The 17,860-nt window shown below is 48.4% G+C and overlaps 1 protein-coding gene and 1 pseudogene across 1 annotated transcript; one reads left to right on the top strand and one right to left on the bottom strand.

The window, feature by feature from the left end:
* Positions 1-7,781: 7,781 nt before the first annotated feature.
* Positions 7,782-12,125, bottom strand: LOC125507624 (dolabradiene monooxygenase-like). The gene is made up of 5 exons (XM_087524864.1): positions 11,485-12,125; positions 9,984-10,284; positions 9,322-9,820; positions 8,687-8,790; positions 7,782-8,615 (listed from the first exon to the last, which is right to left on the bottom strand). Exons 1-5 carry the CDS (start codon positions 12,096-12,098, stop codon positions 7,782-7,784), a joined length of 2,352 nt encoding a protein of 783 aa, XP_087380990.1. The 5' UTR covers positions 12,099-12,125.
* On the top strand, positions 10,799-11,455 carry LOC147973988 (uncharacterized; annotated as a pseudogene).
* Positions 12,126-17,860: the final 5,735 nt, after the last annotated feature.

The following is a 17,860-nucleotide window of genomic DNA, read 5'->3' as shown; positions in this document are numbered from 1 at the left end:
AACTCGGTGGGACCGATGTGCTAGGGTTAGGGTAAATCCAAAACTCGGTTTGACCGATTACTCAAACTCGGTGGGACCTATTTGGGTAATAAGTGAAACTGAGATTTGGCCAAGCAAACTCGGTGGAACCGATTGCATATCTCGGTGGGACCGAGAATATTGCAATGGGTAACAGAGAGTTTGCAAGCCCATCTCGATGAGACCGAGATCCCATCAGTGAGACCGAAATGATTAGGGTTTGGCAGTGGCTTATGACAAGTGAAACTCGGTGGCGCCGAATAGGAAGAATCGGTAGGACCGAGTTTGGCTTAGGGTTTAGGTCATATGTGGAAGTGGGAAAGTAGCTGAGGATTTTGGAGCATATCATTAAGCACATGAAGCAAGAGGCTCATTAAGCAACACCTCATCCCTCCTTGATAGTATTGGCTTTTCCTATGGACTCAATGTGATCTTGGATCACTAAAATGTAAAATGAAGAGTCTTGAGCTTGAAGCTTTAGCCAATCCTTTGTCCTTAGCATCTTGAAGGAGTTCCCACAATTTTTAGTCCATGCCACTCCATTGTTGAACTTATCTGAAACATGCTAGATCGAAATGTTAGTCTAACAAGAGATATGTTGTCATCAATTATCAAAACCACCCAGGGAGCACTTGTGCTTTCAAAGACCTCTCTTATTTAACTCTGCCAAACCAAGTTCACTCATATGTCCAAGACGCATATGCCAAAGGTTAGCAGCATCACAATCAGAATTCTTTGAAATAGCTGGAGTAGCATTACCTGAAACGGTAGAACCTCAAAGGTAATAAAGACCATTGGTCGAACTTAAGTCACCTTTCATCACAATAAGGGAACCTTTGGTGACTTTCAAAACACTATCTCCACCTGAATACTTGTATCCCTTTGCATCAAGGGCACTCATAGAAGTAAGATTTCTCTTCATCTTCGGAATATACCGAACATCTGTCAAAGTTCTGATTATGCCATCAAACATCTTGATTCGAATAGAACCTATGCTTTCAATCTTGCATGGTGAATTATCAAAACCCAAAACGGAACCAGTAGAAGTTGTGGAATCAAAAGTATTAAACCAATCTCTATGTGGATACATATGAAAAGTGCATGCAGTGTCAAGTACCCACTCATCATTGGTCTCAGCACATCTAGCAATAACGACAAGAGCATCATCGGAACTATCATCACGAGCAACGTTAGGAGAATTTTCACCTTGTTTGTTACCTTTCCTCTTTTCTTTATTTTGCAACTTGAAACACTCTGAGATGTCATGCCCGTCTCTCTTGCAATACCTGCAATATTTCTTGTCTCTGGATTGCGACCGGCCCCTGTAGCCATTTTTACTTTTGCCTCTGTTTCCATTATTGGAGTTCTTCTCCTTTGTCCCGCCACGAACAGATAATCCCTCGGCTTGGGATGAACTCGAACCATCATGAGGCACCATTAATTTCATCTTCTCCTTAGAGTTCAAAGCTTCATAAACTTCATGAAATGTGAGAGTATAACGACTGTATAATATGGTGTCTCTAAAATTGGTATAAGAACTTGGCAGTGAACAAAGTAACATTAAAGCAATATCTTCCTCTTCATACTTAACCTCCATTACAGCTAGATCGGATATAATCTCCTTAAATTCTGAAATATGATTCAAAACATTACCTCCCTCGGGTAACCTGTGCAGGAATAATTTTTGCTTCAGATGCATCTTGCTGGTGAGATCTTTAGTCATGCAAATCCCTTCCAGCTTTAACCATAGAGCGGCGGCAGTTTTCTCGCTCAAAACTTCCTGCAAAATATTATTATGCAAATGGAGTTGAATTTGTGACAAAGCCTTACAATCAATTCTTTTCTCCTCAGCAGTCCAGTCCTCAATTCGGTTCTTCCCAAACTTATCCAGTGCTACATCATAGTCGTCCTGTGCCAACAACGTCCGCATCTTGACTTGCCATACGGTAAACCTTGTGTCACGATCCAGCAGCGGAAAATCGTACTTCATGGATGCCATGTGTTGATAAACTGTGCACAAAGTAGTACAAGTCGTAGAAAAATTCTTGATAGAATTAATTAATGCGGAGCAACGGAGTTGAAAAAATAGCACCTGAAAACTCTCGGTGGCTGTAGCAATTGATGATCTAGTACTCAATTAGTACTAGCTTCGTCACGTACTAGTGCGTGAGGAGTACTAGTTGAAACAGTACTTGAACGGATCAATGCTCACGCGCCGAGTAGCAGCAGCAAAACAAATTGCCTCGGGACTTGATCCAACTGCAGAGCACGCGTGGACGCGTATGCACGCGAGGGCAGCTAGCGGCCTCGACGGGAATTAATCCACAACAGACCTACTCCAGAGTTCCTGTCGGTCTCGGTTTTTACGACGGCTGCAGCACAAATCGATCTGCCTTCGAATTGACAGATCCCTGGTCGGACAGATCGCACCACGGCGGCGCGCACAGATAAAACCCTAACTCTCGTCTCAAACTCTCCTATCTGAAACCTCAACTCTGATACCACTTATTAGATAATAATGAGAATAAACGAGACAGAGAGAGTACATGGATTTTTTACGTGGAAACCCTTGCGGGAGAAAACCACGGACGCACGAAAGCGCAATCACTATGAGGAGGAGTATTACAAGCACGAGACGATAGGCCGTCTGAGGTGCGACTACATGGGGTATATATGAGGGGAAACACATAGGAGTCCTTGTAGGACAAGTAAACGAGTTGTACTCGTACACGTCGGTACCAACGCAAAAGGCCCACACCGTATGTACTACGTCTAGTCCAATACGGTACTAGAATTTGGATCACAATTTAACAATGTGCAACATCCTAAGCCAATGAGGTTGTAGTCATTCTTTCTTACGCCGCATTTAGTGGTCGCGTTTGAGAGATCGAATTTGCCAAGCCCGGTTGTATATGCTCTCCTCTTGAAACATGCTTTCGCCCCGCCTTATAAATAAAATAACGAACCAGAGTACACGGCCGAACGATACAGTGGTGGGGAGGCACCCGGGCGCGTCAGCAAATAGTGACCGGTCATGCCTCAAAAAATGCATTCAACATCCGAATACCTCAAATTAGAAATCTCAAATCCATATATTATTACATGCAACGTGAAACCTAATCTAAGCGGAGCTCGTCCGGTTGCGCTCCCCGCTCGCCCGGCTCCGTCCTGGCCATGTCCGGCGGCCGGCTGCGCTACTCAGAGTGTTGGTCTGGTCGCCAGCAAGGTAGGGTAGGAAATGGGACACGAGCCGGCTCACGGGACTCGAGGCACCGCCGTCTCTCATGCCCTACTCTTCCTCGTCGGAGCCCGGAACCCAAACGGTGCCGATGGACATCAGATCAATGACGGATCCGTTCGGGGACGAGCCATCGACGTCCACCACGATGTGGTTGCGGCGCCCGGACCGCTGCGCCATATGGGGCGCCGGAGAATGCGACTCCGCCTCGCCGACGTCCACTGCTACGAGGGCTGCCGCCGCCTCCCGCGCCCGGTGCCTTGCACGGCAGGCACGCTATGCCATGGCCTCATGGGAAGATGGTGCGTCTCGAATGTCGGCGCGCCACCGGAGGGGTTGCGCATCCGCCAGCGCCTTCGGACACCAGACGGACCGCACGGCCTCCGGCGAGGCAGCCACGGCCGGCCTAGTGCCGGATCCATGCGTCATTTGGTTGGACACAATGGATTCCCGACGGATGGAGTCCGAGCGCAGCCGTGCACAGGCCTCCTCCTGGGCGTGGTGGAGCGCAAGTCGGACGATCATCTCCTCCTTGGGGCCGCGTGGGATGAGCAGCGGCGTGGGCGCGTGCAGCCGTAGCACCTCCCGGATGACCAGGTGCAGGTACGGGAGCTCGCCGAGGGCGTGCTCCTCCACGCTGCCGCGGGCCTCCAGGGCTCGCCGCACCTTGGCCGTGGCCTTGTGCATCGCCTCTGGGTTCCTCATCAGCTCTGCCATCGCCCACTCTATTACTGTCGTCTCGCTGCCGGCGATGAATATGTCCTGCGTGCATCCGCGCGAACCCAATTACAATTTGTTAGATTGGGAAGCGTTCCTACTCCTCGATGAGGAGATGCGTTTGATTTATATTGATATGGGCAAACAGCCATGCCTTGGCTTGTTGGGTTTCGTAGTAATTTCAAAAAAATTCCTACGCACACGCAAGATCATGGTGATGCATAGCAACGAGAGGGGAGAGTGTGATCTACGTACCCTTGTAGATCGACAACGGAAGCGTTAGCACAACGTGGTTGATGTAGTCTTACGTCTTCACGGCTCGACCGATCAAGCACCGAAACTACGGCACCTCCGAGTTCTAGCACACGTTCAGCTCGATGACGATCCCCGGACTCCGATCCAGCAAAGTGTCGGGGAAGAGTTCCGTCAGCACGACGGCGTGGTGACGATCTTGATGTACTACCGTCGCAGGGCTTCGCCTAAGCACCGCTACAATATTATCGAGGACTATGGTGGAAGGGGGCACCACACACGGCTAAGAATATGATCACGTGGATCAACTTGTGTGTCTAGGGGTGCCCCCTGCCTCCGTATATAAAGGATCAAAGGGGGGGGTGCGGCCGGCCAGGGAGGGCGCGCCAGGAGGAGTCCTACTCCCTTCGGGAGTAGGATTCCCCCCCTTTCCTAGTTGGAATAGGATTCGGGAGGGGGGAAAGAGGAGAGAGAGAAGGAAGGGGGGCGCCGGCCCCCTCTCCTTGTCCTATTCGGACTAGGAGGGGAGGGGCGCGCGGCCCAGCCCTGGCCACCTCTCCTCTCTTCCACTAAAGCCCACTAAGGCCCATATACCTCCCGGGGGGTTCCGGTAACCTCCCGGGGGGTTCCGGTAACCTCCCGGTACTCCGGTAAAATCCCGATTTCACCCGGAACACTTCCGATATCCAAATTGAAGGAAATATGCCCTAGAGGCAATAATAAAGTTATTATTTATTTTCTTATATCATGATAAAAGTTTATTATTCATGCTAGAATTGTATTAACCGGAAACATAATACATGTGTGAATACATAGACAAACAGAGTGTCACTAGTATGCCTCTACTAGACTAGCTTGTTAATCAAAGATGGTTATGTTTCCTAACCATGGACAAAGAGTTGTCATTTGATTAACAGGATCACATCATTAGTTGAATGATCTGATTGACATGACCCATTCCATTAGCTTAGCACCCGATCGTTTAGTATGTTGCTATTGCTTTCTTCATGACTTATACATGTTCCTATGACTATGAGATTATGCAACTCCCGTTTGCCAGAGGAACACTTTGTGTGCTACCAAACGTCACAACATAACTGGGTGATTATAAAGGAGCTCTACAGGTGTCTCCAAAGGTACATGTTGGGTTGGCGTATTTCGAGATTAGGATTTGTCACTCCGATTGTCGAAGAGGTATCTCTGGGCCCTCTCGGTAATGCACATCACTTAAAGCCTTGCAAGCATTGTAACTAATGAGTTAGTTGCGGGATGATGTATTACAGAACGAGTAAAGAGACTTGCCGGTGACGAGATTGAACTAGGTATGGGATACCGACGATCGAATCTCGGGCAAGTAACATACCGATGACAAAGGGAACAACGTATGTTGTTATGCGGTCTGACCGATAAAAGATCTTCGTAGAATACGTAGGAGCCAATATGAGCATCCAGGTTCCGCTATTGGTTATTGACCGGAGACGTGTCTCGGTCATGTCTACATTGTTCTCGAACCCGTAGGGTCCGCACGCTTAAGGTTACGATGACAGTTATATTATGAGTTTATGCATTTTGATGTACCAAAGGTTGTTCAGAGTCCCGGATGTGATCACGGACATGACGAGGAGTCTCGAAATGGTCGAGACATAAAGATTGATATATTGGAAGCCTATGTTTGGATATCGGAAGTGTTCCGGGTGAAATCGGGATTTTACCGGAGTACCGGGAGGTTACCGGAACCCCCGGGAGCTATATGGGCCTAAGTGGGCCTTAGTGGAAAAGAGAAGGGGCAGCCCAAGATGGGCCGCGCGCCCCTCCCCTCCCTTGGTCCGAATAGGACAAGGAGAGGGGGCCGGCCCCCCTCTCTCTTTTCCCCCCCTCCGCGAATCCTATTCCAACTAGGATTGGGGGGGGGGGGAATCCTACTCCCAGAGGGAGTAGGACTCCTCCTAGCGCGCCTCTCCTAGGCCGGCCGCACCCCCCCCCTTGAGCCTTTATATACGGAGGCAGGGGCACCCCAGAGAAACACAAGTTGATCCACGTGATCATATTCTTAGCCGTGTGCGGTGCCCCCTTCCACCATAGTCCTCGATAATATTGTAGCGGTGCTTAGGCGAAGCCCTGCAGCAGTAGTACATCAAGATCGTCACCACGCCATCGTGCTGACGGAACTCTTCCCCGACACTTTGCTGGATCGGAGTCCGGGGATCGTCATCGAGCTGAACGTGTGCTAGAACTCGGAGGTGCCGTAGTTTCGGTGCTTGATCGGTCGGGCCGTGGAGACGTACGACTACATTAACCAAACGCTTCCGTTGTCGATCTACAAGGGTACGTAGATCACACTCTCCCCATCTCGTTGCTATGCATCACTTTGATCTTGTGTGAGCGTAGGAAAATTTTGGAAATTACTACGAAACCCAACACAAATATAGGCTTCCAATATATCAATCTTTATGTCTCGACCATTTCGAGACTCCTCGTCATGTCTGTGATCACATCCGGGACTCCGAACAAACTTCGGTACATCAAAACTCATAAACTCATAATATAACTGTCATCGAAACCTTAAGCGTGCGGACCCTACGGGTTCGAGAACAATGTAGACATGACTGAGACACGTCTCCGGTCAATAACCAATAGCGGAACCTGGATGCTCATATTGGCTCCTACATATTCTACGAAGATCTTTTATCGGTCAGACCGCATAACAACATACGTTGTTCCTTTTGTCATCGGTATGTTACTTGCCCGAGATTCGATCGTCGGTATCTCAATACCTAGTTCAATCTCGTTACCGGCAAGTCTCTTTACTCGTTCCGTAATACATCATCTCACAACTAACTCATTAGTTGCAATGCTTGCAAGGCTTATGTGATGTGCATTACCGAGAGGGCCCAGAGATACCTCTTCGACAATCGGAGTGACAAATCCTAATCTCGAAATACGCCAACCCAACATGTACCTTTGGAGACACCTGTAGAGCACCTTTATAATCAGCCATTTACGTTGTGACGTTTGGTAGCACACAAAGTGTTCCTCCGGTAAACGGGAGTTGCATAATCTCATAGTCATAGGAACATGTATATGTCATGAAGAAAGCAATAGCAACATACTAAACGATCGGGTGCTAAGCTAATGGAATGGGTCATGTCAATCAGATCATTCACCTAATGATGTGATCCCGTTAATCAAATAACAACTCTTTGTCTATGGTTAGAAAACATAATCATCTTTGATCAACGAGCTAGTCTAGTAGAGGCATACTAGTGACACTCTGTTTGTCTATGTATTCACACATGTATTATGTTTCCGGTTAATACAATTCTAGCATGAATAATAAACATTTATCATGATATAAGGAAATAAGTAATAACTTTATTATTGCCTCTAGGGCATATTTCCTTCATGGCTTACAAGCAAGAGGGAACCAATCGCATGTGACCAGGTCGTTACAATGAGATCTCCTAGATAGCTACGGGAGAGAGGGAGAAGAAGATATGGTTGGTTGAGATTACAAGTAAAGATAAACATAAATTCTAACACCCTCCCTTAATATCAACTATCCTAGGTTCAGATTCCTCTTGAATTCTTCAAATGGTTTTGATGGCAGTGCCTTGGTAAATCCATCGGCTACTTGATCTTTGGAAGGGATGAACCGTATCTCAAGTTTCTTGTCTGCAACTCTTTCACGTACAAAGTGAAAGTCTATTTCAATATGTTTTGTTCTGGCATGAAATACAGGATTTGCAGATAAGTATGTTGCACCTAAGTTGTCACACCAAAGACATGAGACACGATTTAACTTAACTCCCAGTTCCTCAAGTAGTGACTCTAACCAAATAATCTCTGCAGTGGCATTTGCCAAAGATTTATACTCAGCCTCTGTACTTGACCTTGATACTGTTGCATGCTTTCTTGCACACCGGGAGATGAGGTTGGACCCAAAGAAGACTGCAAAGCTTCCGGTTGATTTTCTGTCATCACTACAACCTGCCCAATCAGCATCAGAAAATGCACTGACAAGTGTAGAATTAGAACGCCTGAAATTAAGGCCCAAGCTCACAGTGTGTTTTACATATCTCACAATCCTCTTGACAGCTGACCAGTGTGCAGTGGTAGGAGCATGCAGATACTGACAGACTTTGTTAACAACAAATGAGATATCTGGACGTGTAAGTGTCAAGTACTGTAATGCTCCGACAATGCTTCTATACCTTGTACTTTCTATCTCTTGAAGAGGATCCCCTTCATAAGCTGAGAGTCTTTCTGAAGAGGACAATGGAGTGAGTGCAGGTTTACAGTTTTTCATTCCCATGCGAACCAGAAGCAACAAGATCACCTTAAGGTCTGGTGAGAATTCAGGCTTGATTCCTTGCTCCTTCCTTTCGACAAGCTAAATCATGAAAGAAAGCGTCACACACATTGACGCATTGAACAAGATGTTGGTGCTAAAGCTTTGCATACACATTGATGCCAGGTTTTATTTTTCATGAGTGCAGAATATTCTTCATCCATGGCTTTCTTCCACCTTGGATCATCAAGTGCCTCATTCAACGTTGTTGGTTCACCTGAGATACACAACATACCATATCGTATAGTGCCATCAGTACGTACTTTTGGGTGGTATACTTTCATTGTCAACATAACAACCAAGAGATCTCGATATATTCCATGCTACACACATTCGGTTCCCAAACAAAATGGTAAAGTTTATACTCTTCCACCACCAACAAGCATCAATCTATGTCTTGTCCGAAACAACGGGTGCCTCCAACTAACAACAGTCCTGGGGGAGTTTTGTTTGCAATTAATTTGATTTGATTTGAGCATGGGACTGGGCATCCCGGTTACCGGCCATGTTCTCGTGAATGATGAGCGGAGTCCACTCATCTTGAGAATAACCCACCTAACATGGAAGATATATACAGCCCTAGTTGATACATGAGCTATTCAAGCATACAAAACAGAATTTCATTTGAAGGTTTGGAGTTTGGCACATACAAATTTACTTGAAACGGCAGATAGATACCGCATATAGGAAGGTATGGTGGATTCATATGGAATAAATTTGGGGTTTATGTCGAGCTTGCCCACCGCACCCGGCAAGACCACCCAGTCAAAGTGAAACAGCAGGCTCACGAGCGTGAGCTCGATGATGGCGAGGCCGAATGCCATCCCCGGGCACATCCTCCGGCCGGAGCCGAATGGCAGGAAGGAGAAGTCGTTGCCCCTGAAGTCCACGGCGCCCTCGCCCTCGAACCGCTCCGGCACGTCGGGCCAGTACCGCCCGTCGCGTGCTATTGCCCATGCGTTGACAAACACCTGCGTTCCCCGCGGCACATCGTAGCCGAGCACCTGGCATGGCTCCCGGCACTCCCGCGGGATGAGCAGCGGCGTGGGCGCGTGCAGCCGCAGCGCCTCCCGGATTACCAGCTGTAGGTACGGGAGCTTGCCGAGGGCGTGCTCCTCTACGCTGCCACGGGCCTCCAGGGCTCGCCGCACCTCGGCCGTGGCCTTGTGCATCGCCTCTGGGTTCCTCATCAGCTCTGCCATCGCCCACTCTATGACTGTCGTCTCGCTGCCAGCGCTGAATATGTCCTACGTGCATGCGCGCGCGAACCCAATTACAATTTACAGTTGCATAGTATTTGACTAGCTACTGCACATTTTATTGTTATTTGACCGTTCTTGTTTGCTGAGACTGAGAGGATGCATGGGAGCTTCTGGTGTATAGCTAGTTAAAGAGTCTCTGGCTACTTACGAAGATGATGTTTTTGACGGTGTCCATGTCGAGCCTGCCCTCCTTGTGCATGCTTAGCAGCATATCCATCAGGTGATGGTCCTTGTTCTCGCCTCCGCCACCTTCAGTCGTCCTCTCGAGTCGCTCCCGGATGATGGTGTCGAGGATGCCGTTCCTGGTAGCGCGGATCTCCTTGGCGCGGCGCAAGCCCCCGCCGAGCCAGCCGGCAAGCCGGGACGAAGGCCACAGGTCCGCCGGGTTGAACCCCGCGGTGAGCTTCTGGGAGCGGTGGAGCGCGCGGATGAACTCCTCCCCTTGGGCTCTCGCGACCGCGTCGCCCTCGCGGGCGACCGGCCGCGCCCCGGCTCCTCCTCCGCCAGCTCCCCCTTATTCCCCCCCTTCCCGCCGCCGTCGCCAGCGTTCGCCGTCGGGCCTTGCCCGGGCGACGCTGGTGGCGACGGCCCCTGGCCTTTCCCCTCTCGGTTGCTCTCCAGCGCGGGGCGGAGGGCGCCGGGGGGTGTTCCCTAGGCGGCGGCGGTCCGGCATGGCGGCGGGGCTTCCTGGCGCGGCGCGGGAGATCGGCTGGACGGCGGCATCGCCGTTGGCGGCGGGGTAGCGCGGCGGCGCGGCTAGGCGGCGCCCGCTCGGCCCAGATCTGGGTCCTTCGGGCCCCATCTGGGTCTGGGCGGGCCGACGGCGGGGCAGGTCGACGGCGTGGCTCCCAGGAGGCGGGGGAGCGGCGATGGGCGTTGGGGTGCTGGCGCTGCCCTGCTGCAGCGTGGCCGGCGGGGCTTAGCGGGCCTGATTCGGGCCTGGCCGGGCCAGGGTGGCCTGGTATGCCCTGCTGCTGCGTCCGGACGGCGACCGCGACGGTGCCGAAGGCTCGAGCCTCCTACACGACGGGGGAGGAGGTGGTTCCCTCCCGCGCGGCTACGGCGCTGCTGCTCCCGTCGTCCAACGCCTCCTCTCCTCGTTCTCTTGGCCTCGTGGTGGCGATCTTAGTGAGGCGGCGTGGGTGGCGTTGCGATCGCGGTGGCGCATGCTGGTGGGCGGTGAGCTGGTTGGTTGGCTTTGATCCGGTTGGGCGGGGGGGGGGGGGGGGCGCTTGGAGTTAGGAGAAATCCTTGCCGGATCTTCCGGCTCCGATGCGGTGACGCCTGCGGGTGCCACCATTCCTCCCTGGAGGGTGTCGGTGGTCTTCATTCCCCTCTACCCTCCGTGTGCCGGGGGAAACCCTAGGATTCGTCCGGGCAGCAGCGTCGTCGGCGTCGTTTCCTTCCTGGAGGTGCTGCTTGGTTCACGGAGGATCGGAGCCTAGGATTGTAGTGGGTAGATTCCGGAGGGCGCAGCGGTTGTAGGTCATTCACGTCTGTCGAGCTGCCGGTGTTGGCATTGTTTCTTTTTCTTTTTTTTTTGGCTTGTTGTGCTGCTCGCCCCAGCGTATGCTCTGTATTGGTATTGGTGCTTTGGAATACAAAGCGGGGGGAAATCTTTTTTCGGTAACTCCTCGCGCTACTTGAACCTGTAGTCACCCATGACGGCGCGCACCGTGATGTTGGAGACGACCACGGAGAGGCACGCGTGCAGCTCCACGGGGCGCGCGGCCGCCGCGGCGTCGGCGACATCGTGGAGCATGGCGGCGATTTCCTCCTCGCGGATGGCGCGGAAGGACAGGACCCGCCCCGGCGACAAGAGCTCCAGGACGGCGATCTTCCGGAGCTGCCGCCAGTGGTCGCCGTAGGGCGCGAACACGATGTCCCGGCCGCCGTTGGTGAGCACGCTCATGGTGGAGTTGAGGGGCCGCGTCGCGAACAGCATGTCGTGGGTCTTCATCACCTCGCGGGCGGCCTCCGGGGACGACACTACCAGCGTGGGCACCTCCCCGAGCCGGAGGAGCATCACCGGCCCGTGACGCCGCGCTAGGTCGCGCATCGCGCGGTGGGGCAGCTGCCCGACGAGGTGGTGCAGGCTGCCGATCACCGGCAGCCGCCACGGCCCCGGCGCCTCGTTCGACGCCGGCCACCTGCGTGCGCGCCTGGAAAGAAGCGCGATACACAAGGATACCAGAGCTACGCCAAGGTAGACGACCTCCATTTGCATGCTGTACAGTGAAGCCACCGTTGCAGGCACATGCATTGGTTGCTTGCTTTGCAACGGTTCTTAGCCAAGCCCTACACAACTCTTTGTGCTTAGAATGCGCGGCGTGGCCATGCTTTTATACCAAGTGACTCACCCATTGTTGGACCTATGAATGAATGCGCGTGCGCTGTCCCGTACTTATGAATGCGCGCCGTCCCATACTTTAGGAGCTTTGCTACACACACGGACGAGCTTTGCTACACGCACGGACACATGACAACGGGCTTTTACGGGGAAGATTAGCTGGATCCTTTTGATTGGAAGAAAGAATGATGCGGGGCCCACATCCCCAGAAAATAGGGTTGGGGGGGGGGGGGGGGGTGGAGATTAGTTAACGAACAAACCCCGTAATATGCCCGTAAGAGTCCGTTGGGTTAGAATTTTCGCACACGGACACAGGACAACGGACTTTTACGGGAAGGCTTTAGCTGGGACCATTTGATTGGAGGAAATCATAATGAGGGGCCCACGCCCCCCTGAAAATCAGGGAGGGAGAGGGGTTGAAGATTGGTTAACGAAGAGACCACGTAATACGCCTGTAAAACTCCGTTGGTTTAGAATTTTCACATACTTTAGTGTAGGACTCACCCCAAAAAAACTACTCCTTCCGTCCCATAACACTATCGCTAGCGCCCTCTGGACGACGCCGTCTTTAGGTCTGCTCAGGCCCTGCCGTTCACTTGCCGACTTCTTCTTGGCGCATTGGGTGGGGTACGTTGGTCTGCGTTGTCCTCGAGTCTTGGTCTTATCGTAGAGGTCTCCGGCATCGGTTGTGACGTGGCCTGGTTGCTATGTGGCTTGCCTCGTTGCCTTCGGTATGAGGTTGGCCTACGTATAGCATGTATCATAGTTAGCCTGGTGGGTGTGTTGGGTGAACGTGGATATTAATCTTTGTGATTGGCATGGAAATGGCCGAAAGGCGTTGTATCTGGCTTCTTTGCAGCTCCTTCTTTAATATATGATAGCTTATGCGCATTCGAGAAAAAACAACACAAGAGCGATTATACTTTGGGTTAATCATAGTGAAAGTAACTTAACAAGTAACATAGCGTATTTCAAGACAAGTTTGCTTACATGGCGTATAGTTAATGAGGAGAGAGAAGTTTGGATAACATAATATGTTACTGTAAACATAACACCGCTCAAAGCAAAATGAGTCTACAATGTAATAAATATAATTATCTATGATACTACTGCTATTTTACTTTTCATAATGAAGGTAGTAACAAAGACTAGTGTCGTATGCATGACACTAGTCTAAGTTACTCCCCATTATGACTGGCCTTAGTGTAGGAGTATTATGGGATGGAGGAAGTTCCATATTAGCGCTGAAATAAGGCCCGCTTGGGTAATTAATCTATCTATCTACATATATATATATATCTATGATTCTAAAAAATATACATATATATGTATATGTATATCTATCTATCTATACCTTTTTGGCACGCCCAAAAAATTCACACGTTAATTAGAAATTAAGAGCCACTAATTTTTGGTGGGACCGAGTTATTACCATCGAGATCTTCCCTAGAGTTCGTTCAAAGCATCATCAAATTATCAATCTCTTTGCACCCTGTAAAAAAACAATCTCTCTTTTGCAAGCAAAAAAAAAAATCAATCTCTCCACTACCTCTCTCCTCTTTCTCCACGCTCGTCACAGAAACCAATCTCTCCTCGACCTCTCTCTTACTTGTCTCTCCATGTCACGCGGCCGTCGTCTTCTCGATTTTTATTGTTTCCGGCTGCTTCGAGAAGTATATCCTCTAGCTGCAAAGATCAGGCGCACACGTTCGATCAGGGAGACTGCATGTGAGCGCTGAGGTCAACTAAGCCAGGCAGACTGCAGGGTGAACTGCAACCGTGTAGGATAGCGTTGGAAACGACCGAACGAATCTAGCCGGCCGGTGTCATCGTAGCGCAGCAGCAGCCGATCTGCGAGGCCGAAATCACTGTTCTGACCTTTTGACGTTTCTACTTCACATGAAAACGCCGAGCTAGCTAGCTTTATTGCTTCATATAAAAACGCCGAGATATCTCGCGCTTTTGTTCCACATAGAAAAGCCAACATGCCTGGCGTTGCTGCCCAGGCCCAAACGCCATTAGCTTTGGCGTTTCTAGCTGGCGAGCTAGCTTGAATAGGAGAGCTAGCTTGAATAGGACAGGTAGAGAGATGGAGTAGAGTACGGTAAAGAAATCGACCACCTCTGTCCGGTCATTTAACAACCCATCCATGCATGCATGCACTAGCTCCTATACGTCTTCAGACTAGAAGACTAGAGAGTACAGAAGAAAGAGAACTTTGTTAAAAAAAGAAGAGACTGAGCGTGCGGGCTAGTGGCATTGCTGGCCAGGAGGCGCCAGCACACCCACCAACTCGTGCATGCAAGCCCACTACCACTAGCTAGCTACAGGAACCATGCATGCATGCATTCATCAATTCTTGCAGGTAGTTGGTACTATTTCTTTATGCCACGTATGAAACGCCAACGCCAATGGCGTTGCCATATAGGGAAGAAACGTCAAAGTGGTTGGCATTTTCATGTGGAAAAAAAACGCTAGATATCTTGGCGTTTTCATATAAAGTAGCAACACTAGCTAGCTCGACGTTTCTATGTGAAGCAGAAACGTCGCGGTCTGTGACGTTTCTAAAAGAGTCAGATTGTGAAATACTTTTATGTCAAGTTCAGTTGGTGACAAAGATCGTCGAGAAGGTCAGAACAGTGATTTCGGCCGATCTGCGACCGGTACACAGACTTTTGCGACTCAGCATGGAAGAACATGTGGTACCTCTGCCAAAATCAACCCAAAGGGCTGCCACGACCTTCTCGAGGAAGGAAGCATGAGCTGCTGCACGTAATGCGAGCGATGATGCGCGCGGCACTGCATGTTGTACACCACCGTGTACTGGCTCCATGGTCGGGTACACTAGCAGCCCTATGCCCAGGTGCTAGACTACGGTTTCCTGGTGGACTTCGATCTTCCCATGTATCTTTATCTTAATTAGCAGATACACATGCTACAGGAGCTACGTCCAATCTATTGCTCTTCCCGGTGCTCCATCATGGACAGGTGCTAAGCATGCCACATAAGTGAAAAAAAATGATATGGCGCAACATTTAAGGAGGGGAGAAAGTACATTGGTGACCCCAAAAAGAACCAATGCCAAGCGCGAAACCACTTAAATGAAACAATTTGACCAATGCATGAAAGACTTTAGGTGTTAACTCATTAAATAAAGTGTGCTTAGCAACAACAAGTAAAGCACCTCTGCATTGGGGAGTTGAGTTGCTATGGCATTTAATGTACTTAGCACCTCATCTAAGCATCTTTGCATTGGAATGAAGAGGTCTCACGACGTACAAGGGTGCTAAGATTGATATTGATTTCGGACATAACAGTTTCATTAATTATAGTGACAGTATGAAACATGTATTGCTATATGATCAAGATTTAATGTACACTATTTTGTATACCTGGTATGACTAGGATAGAGAGAATATTATAAGCAATATTATCTTTGTATATATTCAGTTATTAGCCATTCCATTTGCAAGAAAACAGAAGTATGTTGCCCTGATTTTGCAGTGTAAGTCTGGCATGCGAAAGGACGACTCCAATATCAATTACAAACTAAAAGTATTGTACACTGCGTACTATCTTTCATAATTTCAACTCCCTCCGCCCAGGATTAGTATGCACTCAACAGGATGTATCTAGTACTGAAATATATCTAGATACATTTGTTTGATCGGCAACTAATTCTGGACGGAGGACGTACTAGGATAATACATAATGATATGTATCAAGAACCCATGTGTTAGTCAACACACAAACATGGATGGAATTGATAGCTCATGCTTGTTGGGTTGTTTTGTTGTATGTATGACATTGTTCATATACGTATTAATACTTGTTCATCATCCATTAATAATACTATATTAAAGAAAACTACCATTTTATATTGTTCTACATGGTCATAACATTTAGTACTATTTCTAACCCACAATTATAGTAATTTTCAATTACGTTAATCAATGTGCTTTCTATTTTATGCAGCACTTTGACTTATTAGGAAAGTGAACAAATGCAAGAACTATCCTTCCATGTGTAAAATGACCTGGCAGCTTTCTTAGAAAGGTTATTATCCTGTTATGTTGTAGGATAATTGGTGGTTTTTAATTAATAATTAAATAAATAAATTCTGATTGTTATCAAATTGCATCTTAGATTATCTATGTACAACATTAAATCACTACATGAACGCTTTAGTTACTAACTTGGATCACTTTCCAGATGCATCTTGGGTGACAGGAATAAGATATAGATAATACCGCATCCTTTTTGTGAGAGAAAGGCAATTTGGTAGCTCATGCGGTACTCTTTCAATTATTTGATGAATGGATGCAGGGTCATACAGACAAAAACAGTGTAGCATAGACATGGGGTAAATTCAGATGGTTCTTGAGTGGATAAAAGAAATGACAAATACCACTATTACATGTAAAACTTTTCAAGTTTCTATTGTGTATGTTCGTTCTATTCTTTTCTTTTGGTTTCCCTGTGGGCACGTGTTTGTGTGACAAAGTCTGCTACAAAAAGAATGAAGCTCATATAGATGTTTTGATATCCTTTATACAATTATTATTGTGGGCTTTATAAAAAGATATGCTTAATTCGAACGCCATGAAAAGGAACCATATGAGAACTATTAATTAAGTAAATGAAACTATCAATTTCTAATATTTATCCTTCGGGCTATATTAGTTGTAGAAATATTGCTTCTTCTTGAGGATGCCTAAACAATTTTAAGATCTTGGTTCTTGCATCTGTTGTAGAATGAAGTATAATTAGGCAACTACTGACGATGCACATGTTACAAAACAAATTGTAGTGTTAACTAATTAAACTTTCAAGAGCATATCACCAAGTCTCTATATTCATCGCAATATTCTTCTAAATGGTTAGCTAATGCATTGTTATAACCTAGCCCGTGCAAGTGCACGGGCCTCCGTTCCAAAATAGATGACTCAACTTTGTACTAACTTTATTTTGGAACAGAGGGAGTAGTATGCAACTAATCTGTAACCTCGAAACATATATGCTTCCATAAGTACTAACACATTGTAAAGCATAACCCATACAATATACAGTAACACAAGTACATGCAGATTTCTGCAGATCTATTCGGTGCTCCTGCCTCTCCACCCTACGAGTGATCGACTGTTGGGTTTTGTGACTGGTGTTGGGGGTATGCGGCGGCGCAACATAGGGTTGGGGTGTTGCTGGGGGTGAGATATTTTTGGGAAGCAGACGACATCTAGGTCGATATGTGTCGGAGGCGAGTGGTGCTGGTTGGGGTCAATGGAGTGGGAGAGGGGAGACGGTACAACAGGGACGCTGATGAGGTGGATATTATTAGGATTAAACACGACTGCTTGTCCGTGTCCGTTTCGTGTACGTGTATATGCATGTGTTCGTGTAAGTTTCCTAAACCATGAGCGAGTAGGACTACTGGTTGGCCAGGTTAGCTAGTATATACACTCGAGATATCCCCTGTAATCTCGACCACCGAGACCACCGAAGCAATAAAGAAAACTAAATACTTAAAAGTGCAGCTGTGCTATTATGTTGAAGCGAGCGCACACCCTTGTCTCCCTCTCTGTCACCTACCACATGGTCCCTAAGACCCTAACACACTTAAACTCTTTTCATGAGGGCATCATCCCGTGAATTCTCTTCACAAATGAGAGCTGCAA

This window comes from Triticum urartu, chromosome 5A, assembly GCF_056163025.1.
Source record: "Triticum urartu cultivar PI428250 chromosome 5A, HENAU_Tu73, whole genome shotgun sequence".
In the NCBI taxonomy this organism is placed as follows: Eukaryota; Viridiplantae; Streptophyta; class Magnoliopsida; order Poales; family Poaceae; genus Triticum; species Triticum urartu.
Note: the sequence above shows the minus strand (reverse complement) of the source record. Positions and strands in the feature narration are given on the sequence as shown.

Bases quoted from the DNA above. Each gene is read 5' to 3' on its own strand.
- LOC125507624 (XM_087524864.1), bottom strand. From the start codon at position 12,098: ATGCATGTGCCTGCAACGGTGGCTTCACTGTACAGCATGCAAATGGAG. The intron at 10,285-11,484 runs GTTCAAGTAGCG...CGCGGTCGCGAG, and splicing joins GCCGTCATGGGTGACTACAG to AGCCCAAGGGGAGGAGTTCA. The intron at 8,791-9,321 runs GTGCGGTGGGCA...TGTGTATCTCAG, and splicing joins TGACTGGGTGGTCTTGCCGG to GTGAACCAACAACGTTGAAT.